This window comes from Arachis hypogaea, chromosome 4, assembly GCF_003086295.3.
Source record: "Arachis hypogaea cultivar Tifrunner chromosome 4, arahy.Tifrunner.gnm2.J5K5, whole genome shotgun sequence".
NCBI lineage: Eukaryota > Viridiplantae > Streptophyta > Magnoliopsida > Fabales > Fabaceae > Arachis > Arachis hypogaea.
Genome location: NC_092039.1, coordinates 11359050 through 11372437, shown reverse-complemented (window position 1 = coordinate 11372437; position 13388 = coordinate 11359050). Strand labels below are relative to the sequence as shown.

The 13388-nt window shown below is 30.4% G+C and overlaps 2 protein-coding genes and 1 long non-coding RNA gene across 4 annotated transcripts; 2 read left to right on the top strand and 1 right to left on the bottom strand.

The window, feature by feature from the left end:
• The first annotated feature begins 3832 nt into the window (after positions 1-3832).
• LOC112794644 (chalcone synthase-like) lies at positions 3833-7323 on the top strand. 2 transcript variants are annotated; one of them, XM_072235065.1, is made up of 5 exons: positions 3833-4090; positions 4180-5423; positions 6280-6571; positions 6678-6779; positions 6885-7323. In XM_072235065.1, exons 1-2 carry the CDS (start codon positions 3913-3915, stop codon positions 5085-5087), a joined length of 1086 nt encoding a protein of 361 aa, XP_072091166.1. In that variant the 5' UTR covers positions 3833-3912; the 3' UTR covers positions 5088-5423; positions 6280-6571; positions 6678-6779; positions 6885-7323. The 2 variants fall into 2 exon arrangements, with proteins under 2 accessions (XP_072091166.1, XP_072091167.1); XM_072235066.1 differs by having other exon boundaries at positions 6277-6571.
• Positions 6335-7145, top strand: LOC112794643 (uric acid degradation bifunctional protein TTL-like). The gene is made up of 3 exons (XM_025836633.1): positions 6335-6571; positions 6678-6779; positions 6885-7145. The coding sequence occupies exons 1-3, from the start codon at positions 6335-6337 to the stop codon at positions 7143-7145; spliced, it is 600 nt and encodes a 199-aa protein (XP_025692418.1).
• Positions 7324-8194: 871 nt separating the features above from the next.
• Positions 8195-9343, bottom strand: LOC112796280 (uncharacterized). Its single transcript, XR_003199073.2, has 2 exons — positions 8753-9343; positions 8195-8606 (listed from the first exon to the last, which is right to left on the bottom strand). It is a non-coding gene; the product is annotated as an uncharacterized lncRNA (long non-coding RNA).
• Between the last annotated feature and the right edge of the window lie 4045 nt (positions 9344-13388).

The following is a 13388-nucleotide window of genomic DNA, read 5'->3' as shown; positions in this document are numbered from 1 at the left end:
TCACCAACACATGATAATTTTAAGCTTATATGTCAAGAATATGTAAGCGTAAAATTATCATGTCATGTATTATTTACATTAAAAAATATAATAAAATATATTATAACGTATTGGATCGGAGGAATAAAATTAAGCTAAAATATTAATAATAAAATTATAACCATACGTATAAAGGTATAAAATTTGTTAACTTCTAACCAATTCTCTTTTAAATAAAGGATATATTATTTTTTTATGACACGTTTTATATGATTATTGAAAAAAATTTAGTTCTCATCATTATTAAAATTAACTATTTTTAAATTAGAATTTGGATATCACCACATAATCATCTATAATATTGATTTTATTTTTTTTTAAATTAACCATTAACAACTTAAACAACGCTAATATATAATCTATTTGGCGTAAAATATGTGTGTGGATTACACAGAATTTTAATTCAAACAAATCAATGTGAGCTTGAATTAAATTAGCCACACAAGGTCATCATAAAATTTAAACGGAAAATTAGTTGGATAAGTATCATTGAAAAACAAATTGTAGAAGTTTATTATCGCAACTTATATAAGATGTCTTGAGTAGTAGTTGAAAAATTAATCTCTTTACAAAGAAGATTCCTATAAAATGGAGAGGATGTCAACCAAGGGTTTTTTTAGTAAAGTGGAAAATTGTCTAAACTCCAAAACGGCTAGAAGAGTTAGAAGTAGGTGATGCAATTGTTTGAAATGCAACATTATTGTTTAAGTAATGGTGGAAACTGTCCGAAAAAAATTATATGTTGTTGAAATGACATAAATTCAAATATTCTACTCTCTGGTTAGTCTATACTTAAAAGAAGAGATTTATAGAAAAATATTTATCAACTACAAATAAAAGATCAATAAGTAAGAAAGAAGATGGTCAGAGAACTGTCTTTAGAGATAAGAGATATAAGAAGAATTCGATTCTGAAAAGATAATTGGCTAGCCTATGATGTGTTGAAGAACATCTTTTTACAGGTTTCTCGATTTCAAACCAAAACGGATCTATAATTAAGGATTGTGGGTTTTGGAATGAGTTAAAGTGGATATGGAATTTTCAATGGAGAAGAAAACAATTCCAATGGAAGTTGGAATTAGTGAATCAACTTTATGGGGTGCTACAATCTGTCAATTTAGCATCCAAAAAAAAGACAGGATAGTTTAAAATTTTGATAGATCAGGCATTTAATTTATTCTACTAACTCTTTTGTGCAGGTTTTGCGGACTGAAACACTTCTAGAGGACATTTTCAGTTATCGCTTCACTTGTTCCATTTGGAGGGGGTTGGTTCCACTAAGAGTGGAGTTGTTTACCTAGTTTGTGTTAGTTGGCAGGGTCAATACTAAGGACAGATTAAGCAGATTTTGCATTGTTGGTCGAAATGATACTGATTGTGTGCTGTGCAAAAAAGGATTCTGAGAATGATTACAATTTGTTTCTGTACTATGAGTTTATTTGGCAGGTGTGATGTGCTTGGTTGTTCGCCTATAAATTGTTCCAGGAACAATTAAGCAACACTTCGAAAATTGAACAAGAGCTCTTACTAGAAAGGATGAATGCAATAGGTGGTTGATTGATTTTTGTACTATTATCTGAAATATTTGCTGAAAAAGAATAACAGGATATTCAAAAATCAAAAAGCAGATATTGCAAAAATTATCAACAAATCGATTAAAAATTATAAAGAGTGGGTTGATTTTGATTCTTCTAGTTGTTTATAGTAATATCAAAAATGACTATAATCTTGTTATGTATTGAGCTTTTTGTTTAAAAAATTAAATGGTAGAAGCTGTTTTATTATTTTTTTTTTTGGTTAAATTCCTTGATGCACACTGAAACTTATGACTTTAAATGATACCTTACAATCGTTAGTAAATAACTAAAAGGATTATTAATCATACACAACGATGACCAAAGAATATTTGATTATTCAAGTTAATCCTCTCGTTTCATTCTTTTGGCTGAAAAAGGTTAAGGAATTTGGTAGTTTAAAAAAAACGAAATTGCAAATGGAATTTTGTTAAAAATCTTGTAATTTACAGAAATTATTTTATATTAATTGGATAATTTAGTTATCTAAATTCAAATTAAAAAATTAGTTAATATTAATTATAATGACTCGATCAAATTTTTTTAATAACAATAAAACATGTCATATATAGAATAATAAATATCTTATTTAAGAGAAAGCCACTGCAAAATTTATCATTGTACAACTAGAGAAGGATCAAATTAAAAGGAATTTAATGTTATAACAAAGAAAAAAAAGAGTCAAAAACACGTATAAGCGGAAAGTAATAACACCTTATCAAGTCATGTTGCACTTGTCACTTGGGCAATGGTCACGCAGGAACTAGCTAGGAAGCAAGCTACTATTGATCAATGCTGTGACTACGATACATAGCATATATTTTGTCAAAGAAGGAGGCATTTAGATAACGACGCCAAAAAATATTTTTATAAAGATATTTTTTAATAATTAAAATTTAATATATATAATTAATTAAATTATATTATTTTTATTAAAATTAAGTTAGATAAATTAATTTTTTAAAAAAATAATAAATCAAATTTTAAATTAATCTAAATTAATATTATTTTTTATTAAAAATGATTATAATACTTTATTATATATATATATATATTAATTTTGAGAATTTTAAATTTTAGTTCTTTATTTTTTTATCGTAAAATTAGGATTTAAAATTTTTAAAATTAAAAATATATATATATATATATATATAAAGTATTTTAATCATTTTCTATAATAAAGGTATTGTAATAATTTTTTATAAAAAAATAATATTAATTTAGACCAGTTCAAAATTTGATTCACCATTTTTTTGTTTAAATCAATTTATCTAGTCTAGTTTTAACAAAAATAACATGATTTAATCGATTATATACGTTAAATTTTAATTACTGAAAAACATCTTTAAAAAGAGACGTTTTATGCGTCTTTACCTAAGTAACTCCTTATCTGAATTTTCTCCAAAAAATCAAATGCATAAAATTAAAATAGTGTAAAATAATAAAGAATTTATTTATCTTATATTTTAAAGACATATATATTAAATTTATAAATTAAATTTTTTATTAAAATTAAAATTTTTAATTTATTTATTTTATATTTATTAAATAAAAATATTTAAAATATTTTATTATCGTATAATAAACTCATCATATATTTTTAGAATACACATTAACTAAATTCTAAAATAAGTAGCCAATTATTGGTTTAGTTTAATTTGGGCATTTGGCCAAGCAAGACAAGGATCACACTCATGTGGTTGACTGGTTGTAGACATAAGGACTAGTCTCCATTCTAATGAGAAGGGTAAAAGCATACCATGCATCGTCCAAATAAAATCGTCACTAATTATCGTAGCAGTCAAAGAACGTCGTTTAAGAATATTGAAATTTTTTGAAATTAATAAAATTATTTTTTTAATTTTTCATTATATTTTTTAATTTAACCAAAAATTAATTCGCTGTGAATTTAATTTTTTTAAAATGTGATTGGTTAATAAACTACTATATATATAAAATAAAATTTAAATTTTAATACTTAATTAAATAAATAAATAAATAAATTAACTACTAGTCCAATTTAAATTGATTTAATAAGATCACTTATGAATATAATTTAAATAAAAAGAATTCAAACAAATTAAACACTTTTTTCTTTGAAAAAATTTCATCATGACATGAAGATAATGGTAACTAAGAGTGAAGCACGTGATGCTCAGCTACCCACTGCACCTATTCATCACACATTCTTCACACTTTGGTGCCTATAAAATCTCATCTTTCCATAACAATTCTTCAGGACACGCTATCAGCTTTCTACTATCTAGCAAAAGCTTCTGCATTAACCTAATAAGAAACAATGGCGAATGTATCTGAGATTCGCAAGGCTCAAAGAGCAGAAGGTCCTGCAACTATAATGGCAATTGGAACAGCAACACCACCGAACTGCGTTGATCAAAGCACGTATCCGGATTACTACTTCAGAATCACCAATAGCGAACACATGAGCGACCTTAAGAAAAAGTTCCAACGCATGTGTATGTATTAATTAATTAATTAATTAATTGCTGTTTAATTATACATATATAGCATTGTGAAGAACTCAAGGGTTAGCGTATTGTTTCAGGTGATAAGTCAATGATTAAGAAGAGATACATGTACCTAACGGAAGAGATGCTGAAGGAAAACCCTAACATGTGTGCATACATGGCACCCTCATTGGATGCAAGGCAAGACATGGTGGTTGTGGAGGTTCCAAGGCTGGGCAAAGAAGCTGCAACGAAAGCCATCAAGGAATGGGGTCAACCAAAGTCAAAGATAACACACTTGATCTTCTGCACCACCAGCGGCGTCGACATGCCCGGTGCCGATTACCGACTCACCAAACTCTTAGGCCTCCGGCCATACGTCAAGAGGTACATGATGTACCAGCAAGGCTGCTTCGCCGGCGGCACCGTCCTCCGTTTGGCCAAGGACTTGGCGGAGAACAACAAGGGTGCACGTGTTCTTGTTGTTTGTTCTGAGATAACGGCGGTTACGTTCCGTGGTCCAAGTGAAACACACTTGGATAGTCTTGTAGGGCAAGCATTGTTCGGCGACGGAGCCGCCGCGCTTATCATTGGTTCGGATCCATTGCCGGAGATTGAGAAGCCGATATTCGAGCTTGTTTGGACTGCTCAAACACTTGCACCGGACAGCGAAGGCGCCATTGATGGCCACCTTCGTGAAGTTGGGCTTACTTTCCATCTTCTCAAGGATGTTCCTTCGATTGTTTCGAAGAACATCAACAAGGCACTCACCGAGGCTTTTGATCCATTAGGTATATCTGATTATAACTCGATATTTTGGATTGCGCATCCCGGTGGACCTGCAATTTTGGACCAAGTCGAACAAAAGTTGAACCTGAAACCGGAGAAGATGAAAGCCACTAGAGATGTGCTTAGTAATTATGGTAACATGTCAAGTGCATGTGTGCTGTTCATACACTACCAAAAACACGGGAGTTACCAACAGGAAGGTACTCACGAACGATAATCAGTGGCAAAGTTTATGGACCGTGATATGTAATGGCAACGTATTATATCTCTGTGGCCAAATTTTACGGAATTTTTCCACGTTTTCGTTTGTCCGTGGCCAATTTGAGATGGATTTTAAAATTTGCCACAGACCCAATTATGACCGTGACAAAAATTAAACGATATTCACTTTCAATTCCGCGCTTAATTTGGTCATTCCCTCCAACTCATTCAAAACTTTGTTATGCAGTTTATCTTTTTCTTAAATTTAAACTAATTAAGGTGCAGTTTTTCTCAAGAATCCAGATAGTTGCTTTCTTCTCCCTCATTTCCAGTGCCGCTGAGAATAACTAAGGTAGGTTAATTATTTAATTTTAGAGGTGATTCATGATTTATAATTCTGCAAACGTGGTTAATTTTGGCTTCTTGATTAAATAGTGGCTATGTTGTTCATTAAGAGTATGAAAATTAGATGGATTATAATTTGCAGTTTCAATTTTTCTTTCATTGTTATTATGCACATTTTTTCTTTTTATCAAATATAATTTATTATTTCTTATTTATTTATCATGGTTATGTTTGTATTTATTATTTTTTTACTCTTTATTATTTATTTACGGAATTTAAATCTGATTCTGTTTGAGATGCATGTTTGATATAATAGTTATTACATTGTTGATCAAATTATTAGAAGATAAATTAATGCTACAATAATAATGCTGAATGTTAAATATCTTAAAATTATATGAAGAGTACAAGAGAGTACTAAAAGAAACTAATTTTTTAAATTACTTATTTTTTTCATATACACTATGGATTATTATTGTAGTGTTGAAAGTGATGATTGTTATGACTAGTGTCTGTGTTCTTTTTTTTTTGTGACTAGTGTCTGTGTTCTTTAAGTATGTAAATCCAAATTTAACTCTACAATAAATAAATAATAAAAAATAAAAAGGTAAGAAATACAAATAATAAAAAACATGCAAAAAATTTTTCATTGTCAAGTTTACATTCTGTCTTGAATTCCATCTTTAACTCTTGATAAAGAGTATAATTTGAATTGGGGTGTGAAATGAATGAGAACTAATTTTTGGTCAGTATATTTCAGTAATTTTTAAATTTTTGATTTGTTTATATGAATCTGATTGTCCAAATTATGAAAAATATTACTAATTATGCTTTCAAAACTTGATGTATTTGTTGCTTAGTAGGTCACACAAAATGACAATTGCACGACCTTGCAACAAAAATTCAACTTGGATTACTATGGAAGAGCGCGATTTGCTTGAATGCTGTGGAAGCATCAAGTTTGCATCGGAGATGGCTTCTGCTTCTCCATTCTCCTCGTTGCAACACGCACTCGATGTGGCCTCCAATACTTGGTGTAACAAGATTAATGTGCATTCTTGGCTGATAGCACTCAATGCTCACACCAATATCTGTGAAAAGTCGCCCTTCTCACATGCATTCTACACTAATACCCCAATGGATTCTATTACAGAGGTTTTCTGCTTTTAATATTCTATATGTGTTTTATTATCCAATTTAACATAATGTTATCATTTAATAATTCTCTATAATTATTCGGTCTGTTTGAATAATTTTGTAGGAGATATATGCACTTAGCGTGCAGTATCTGCAAAAGCATGGATTTCCATATTTTACTATTTCTTCTGAATGGGATGCAGATGTTATACTAATGGATCTAAAGGTAACAAAAATATATTGTTATTTCCTTTTTACTATTTTCAAAACTGTTTGCTCACACCTATATATAACACTGTAGATAAAATAGTGCATTTTTTTATGTATGTAGACAAGCGTTAAAACCAAGCCATCATGCGAGTTTGAGTGGGCACGTCGAAAACAATTAATCATCATTAAACAATACATTGCAAGGTTTTTTCAAAAGAAAGGATATATTCGCTCTACAACTGAATCACCAGAGACCCAGGCTGCGGTAAAAGATTTTGATCTCAACAAAAAACCATTTTGGAAGGATAATTTGGATCCTATTGCTCGTGAAAAGGCTAGACAATTTTGTGAAATTTGGTATCCAGGAGAATATTATGTCTAGTGTGCTTCTAATTTAGTTTCGTTTAACATAAGTCCACTATATTATTAGTTCTTTAGCTCTGTTAGTTTCCTGTTCCAATTTTATATAGGCTTATTCTTTATGTTTAATGTCACATTTGGTTTTCGATCATCAATGTATGAAGTACTTGAAATTTCCAATTCAATTTACTATGCTATTCTATGCTTTGTTTTCTACTTTCTTTTATTTTCCATGTGAACATTTTTATTTATACTTGATATTAATAGTAATGTTGTTAATTCCATAAATGAAAATAGTATATAACATTAACGTTGTGAAAGAGGGAGACTGCATACTATTTTTAATTCAGAAAAAGCCATAGACATATTCATCTAAACCGGAGATGAATATTCTGAGAATTCTACAAACAGCAGAGATGACTCTATTTCTAATTCTCAAATATGCAGCAAACAGAATACATTACATCAGCACTGCTAAATATGATACCTTGTTCACGTAGTTAATCTGTAAAATATAACATCCTAACAAGATCATTGTAAAAAATCAGCTCAGAAATTCCTAGAATTGATTTGTGCCTTCAAATGTAAGCTTCAAAACCATTCCTACTGCTTTCATGCTCATAACCAATGGTATGCAACAAGAAAGCAACTACAATTATTTTTTACAAGAATAGCATGTGCAATTGCATAAGTTGCAACATTGGCTATTCCCCCAACGATCACTGCAAAAATTTAGACATCTATACAGAATTGGTTGAGAAAATTTCCTAATATAAGTGACACCAGAAAACTTATTAACAACACTAAATTATAACATGGACAATTTTGTCGATAAAAAGTCTCAACTAAGTATGTATATAACACATGATAGATTCTTGTAAGGGATCTAAGAAGATAGTTGTGTACACTTCAAAAGAGACGCTTTATTGTCGTGACCCTGAAAAACTTAAGACGTGCCAATAATTTTTTTTCCTCTTCTGGTCTTTCCCTTTGCTTTTGAGAGTAAAAAAGGGGCAGTGCCATTTCACAGAAGCTTATCAAATAGTTACGTGAATCCTTAGAGCAACAGAGTTTATGAAAACACCAGTAATCTATTTCCTTTTTAATTAAAGATATTTCAACAATAATAAATGCTTCTCAAGACCAAAGAAAGCTTAAATTTATGAAGCTAAACTGCACATGCCATGATTTTGAACCTTAATTGCACCTGCCCTGATTGCAAAGACTAATGGAACAACGAAAAACCCACCAGAAGCTTCTGACAAACATTTTCGTTCAAACCCACTCTTTATTAAGGATGAAAAAGATACCGGAAAGGTCCATCCTTCCTGTATTTGGAGGCTTCAGTTAGAGCCAAGAAGTGGATAAACCCTGTGGCGGCAGCTCCTCGTCCAAGTGCGGCGCCCCTAGTTATTATTGCCTTCCGAGATGCCATGAATCCAGCGGCAGAGGGATTAGGCACCACCAGAGCCACTGGGGAAGCCTGTATAATTGCATGTGTAATATGTGTTTTCTTAATTCCAGCCCCAAATTCTAATTTGAATTTAAGAAAAATAGTGACGAAGTAGAAGAAGAACAAGAGGAAGAACAACTTGAATTCGAAAACCAAAGGCCGCTCGAGATGCATACCTTATTCGATTGCAGAAATTAGAAAGTAGTCATGGCTTGTTATTTGGCATTCCTCTTCTCATTCCTAGCGTCCTGTTTCGATAAGAAACAAGGGTGGGGAAAATTAAGATGTGGGTGCCCAGAAATAAAAGAGATGAATCATAAAAGGCTATAACAATTTGGTGGCTGCGTTGAGGCCTTTAGAATTTACGTGTTTAAAATTTAAATATTCAGGTACAAAACAAATAACAATAATATAAAAGAAAAAATAAAACAGATAATAGATAAGATATATTTTATATAAAAGATTAAGATTAAAACGGCCAAGATAAGATATGTGAATAGACTTAGTCATCTATTTAACAGAATTGAGTAACTAATTCCTAAACTTGTGCAGTTTATAGTGTTATATAGATAAGGGCTGATATTTTCAATCATTCATAAAATTTATTATACAATACTTGTTCACCGTTGGTTTACTCATGGGTCATTAGTATTATTTCTTCTATTTCATTCCATAGAGTTTACCACATCTGTTTTGTTGCAACCGAGAAAAAAGAATAGAAGAGATAAGATTAAGGAGATCAAAGGACAAGTAAGTCTTTATTTGATGATAACTGTTTCGGTATCTTCTTATTTTTAAAATCATTAAAACATATTATTTAATAATTATAAATGTCTTCATCTTTTAATTTTTTTAGTCACTAAAACATACTATGGGTGTGTTTGGCAAATGCGTTACAAGAGAAGAAGCACGATTAGCCTTCTTGAAAGTTTCAATTTTTGGTTTGGCAAATTTTTTATTCATGAAAGCAGAAGTGATTTTGCTTTCAAAACCATGGTTTTCAAAAAGCTACAATTTTAAACTTTCGCGTTTCACCAACGGACTTCTAGCTATCGATACTCCATCTTTATTTACTTTTTACCAACTTTATCCTTTATACGTATTATTATATTATTTATGGAATTCTTATTATTTTTGTTTACATGAACTTTCTTTTTTTATTATTTATTATTTTTATTTTTTATTCATTATTTATTTAATATTATACACTTTTATAATTGTAATTTTTTGTATTATTTTTATTATCTTTTTATAATATGATTTATTGATTCTATTAGGTAAAGTAAATTAAACAAAAAATTAATTGTAAATAATAATAATAATAATAAATTATAGTATACTAAAAAATAGTATTAAGAGTATTAAAAATATACTATATAAAAATATCATAAATTTTTTTTGATTTATTTCAATTACTACCAAAATAAATATTTAATTTTTTTATTATTCTTAGTACTCTATAAAATTTATATTTTGTTAGTTTTAATTAAAAATATATTTTGCCAATGTTTATATATTATTTTATTTTAGTGTATAAATGTTAATTTTATTATAGAATTTATTAATAAGATATATTCAATTATCTAAATTAAAATGATAAGATAATATACCAAAATTATTTAAGTTGGTGTATATTTTAGTAATTTTTTTTGTCTAAAAGTGATTTTGAGTAGTATAATCCAAACAACATTTATTTTACTATAATTCATTTTGATGTAAAGATTGCCAAACATAAATCACTTTAACACAAACTTACTTTTCATCAAAATCAAGTTTGCAAAATCAATTTTATTCAAACTCCCGTTTGTAAACTGTAATCCAAACACACACTATATCGTTATTATAGTATGTCTTTATCTTCTTAATGTTTTTTATCATTAAAACATACTAATTAATACTTATAAATGCCACCAAATTTTTTTATATATGTGAATAACCTGCATTCTAATTTTAATACGAGCAAGAATAAATTTAACTTTTTAGAATTTTTATGAATTTGTATTTTAAAGTTTTTTTTATTCTTCTTTAAATTAAACTTTTTTTTCCAAAGTAATACCTTAATCACATTTATTATTTTTTATATTTATTTAATTATTCTAATATAATTATTTCATATGATACTGAAAGGCAAATTTTCAATCCGAAATTCTAGAAAATTATTAACATATTGTTAACCTGCCATTCAAGTCATACTTTGCTAATTCGAGCAAATTATTTTATTCAAATTAGTTAAGTCAGTACCCTTTAAATTCCTTTTTTTTTTTGTTCCAAAGACAAATTTAGATAGGAGATTGTAGGATAAATATCCCTTCTGACACTTTATAACGTACCATGTATTATATAGGATAAAAATTTATTTGCACCCTTCCCCTCATTCAATCAATAAATTTTACCCCATTTCGCATTTTTATTTTAATTCTCTTCTATTTTTCTGCAGGTTTCTGATTTTCCATTTCCTAGTAAGACTTCTTAACTTCCTTTTTTAATTTTTTTTAGTTAAATATTCCTGTTTATGTTTTTCAATACAAACAATCATGCTTTGTTTTATTTTGTATAAATATTATTATATATATTTTTATAACATGATTAATAGCTAATGAATACTAAGATTCAATAGTAAAAAAATATATAAAATTATTCTAATTTTTTAATTAATGCCCCCAATTGAAAGAAATTTTGGATCTGTCACTGTCTCTGACTACGGTTCTAGAATTTCATAAATTTGGTGTCAACTATGCATTAACTTATTATCTTTAAAGTTTTTTAGATTTAGTCATTTCTCTGATTTTTCAATACTTACATTTTGCATGTCTCGGCATTTAGACCAGAGTGTCTAACTATGATTGACAAGAGTTGGATTGATAAATCAATTACAACAGCGGAGTACAAATGCGGTGTAGCTGACTTCTTAGATTTTGCCTTTCAAAGGGTTGCCGTAAATGAAAAAATTATCTGTCCGTGCATTAGATGTGGTTTTAAGAACATGAGGACTAGAGTTGAGGTGTTAGCACATTTACTCCAAAAAGGTTTTTCAAAAAAATACACTTTTTGGTATATGCATGGAGAAAGTGTAGTACAACATGAAGAAGCATCATCAAGCCATGACCTTAGCGAATCAGAGGAAAGAGCTCTGCTACAGGATATGCTTAACGATATCTTCGGTTCAGCTGCCAACAACTTTGATGGGGTTGATGATGAGCCCGTTGAAGAGAGGAACAACTCTTTTCCAATTCATATCGAAGATGATACTCAAGAGGAATCTGATAGGATTCGAGAGTTGCTAAAGGATGGAAATCGCAGATTATACCCCGAGTGTACAAAGTATAGCAAGTTATCATTTATAGTTGAGCTGTATCATATCAAAGTGCTATGCGGTGCGACTGACAAGACATTCTCGATGATACTTGATCTTCTAAAGAGAGCGTTTCCTCATGCAAATCTGCCTGTTTCATTTTATGAAGCAAAAAAAATGATTAAGCAGCTAGGCTTGGGATATGAAAAAATTCATGCATGTCCAAACAACTATATGCTCTTCTGGGGTCCAGATAATGAGACTAAGAGTAAATGCACAATATGCAATGCATCTCGATATAAAGCAAAGTATAACACCAGCAGCAATCCAGGAGTTTTGGACACAGCTGAACATATGCCGAGGCTAATTCCGGAAAAGGTATTGAGATACTTTCCTCTCACTCCTAGGCTAAGAAGGTTATACATGTCCTCTAAAACATCAAGACTAATGCGTTGGCATTCAGAGTTTCCTAACTTAGATGGAAAGTTAAAGCATCCAAGAGACAGCAAAGCATGGAAGGAGTTTGATTTGTTATATCCGGAGTTTGCTGAAGATCCACGTAACATACGACTTGCTTTGGCTTCCGATGGTTTCAATCCATTTGGGACTCTCAGCTCCAACATTAGCATATGGCGGTGATGTTGTATGTATACAACTATCCTCCATGGTGTTGTATGAAGCAAGCCTCTCTTATTATGTCTATGATAATTCCTGGTCCAAAGATGCCTGGTAATAATATTGATGTTTTTCTGCAACCACTTATTAATGAGTTAAAAGAACTATGGAAGGGTGTTGACGTGTACGACTCTGTTGATGGAAAGTTTTTTCGCATGCATGCTGCATTATTTTGGACCATAAGTGATTTTCCAGGTCTTGATAACCTGTCTGGGTGGAATACACATACTAGTCTTGCATGTCCGTCATGTAACTTTGATACAGTATCCAGGAGGTTAAAGCATGGCATGAAATATTGCTTCATGGGACATCGTCGGTGGTTACCCAATAACCACGAGTATAGACAAAACATGCACTCATTTGATGGCACTACCGAACTAAGAGGCCCTCCGTCAACATTATCAGGTAGTGCTATTTTGTCTCAAATTCAGAGCAGTCGCAAAAGATCACTTGAGGCTCTCAATGCTGGCAACAACCCTTTGCAGTGGAAAAAGAGGAGTATTTTCTGGGATTTACCATACTGGAAGGATAATCTCATTCGTCACTGTCTTGACATGATGCACATAGAGAAAAATGTTTGTGACAATGTTTTGTTTACTGTACTTGATGACAAACAAAAGACTAAGGACAACTTGGCAGCCCGTAAGGACTTGCAATTGATGGGAATCCGAGAACAGCTCCATCCTTTCACTAATTCTTCCAAGTACCCGCCTTCCTGTTTCAGAATGACAAATGCTGACAAGGATATTTTTCTTAGTGTTCTTAAAAGTGTTTCTTTTCCAGATGGTTATTCTTCTAATATTTCTAGATGCATTGATTTGAAGAAAAGGAAGGTCTTTGGCCTA

Bases quoted from the DNA above. Each gene is read 5' to 3' on its own strand.
- LOC112794644 (XM_072235065.1), top strand. From the start codon at position 3,913: ATGGCGAATGTATCTGAGATTCGCAAGGCTCAAAGAGCAGAAGGTCCT. The intron at 4,091-4,179 runs GTATGTATTAAT...GTATTGTTTCAG, and splicing joins GAAAAAGTTCCAACGCATGT to GTGATAAGTCAATGATTAAG.
- LOC112794643 (XM_025836633.1), top strand. From the start codon at position 6,335: ATGGAAGAGCGCGATTTGCTTGAATGCTGTGGAAGCATCAAGTTTGCA. The intron at 6,572-6,677 runs GTTTTCTGCTTT...ATAATTTTGTAG, and splicing joins CAATGGATTCTATTACAGAG to GAGATATATGCACTTAGCGT. The intron at 6,780-6,884 runs GTAACAAAAATA...TTATGTATGTAG, and splicing joins TTATACTAATGGATCTAAAG to ACAAGCGTTAAAACCAAGCC.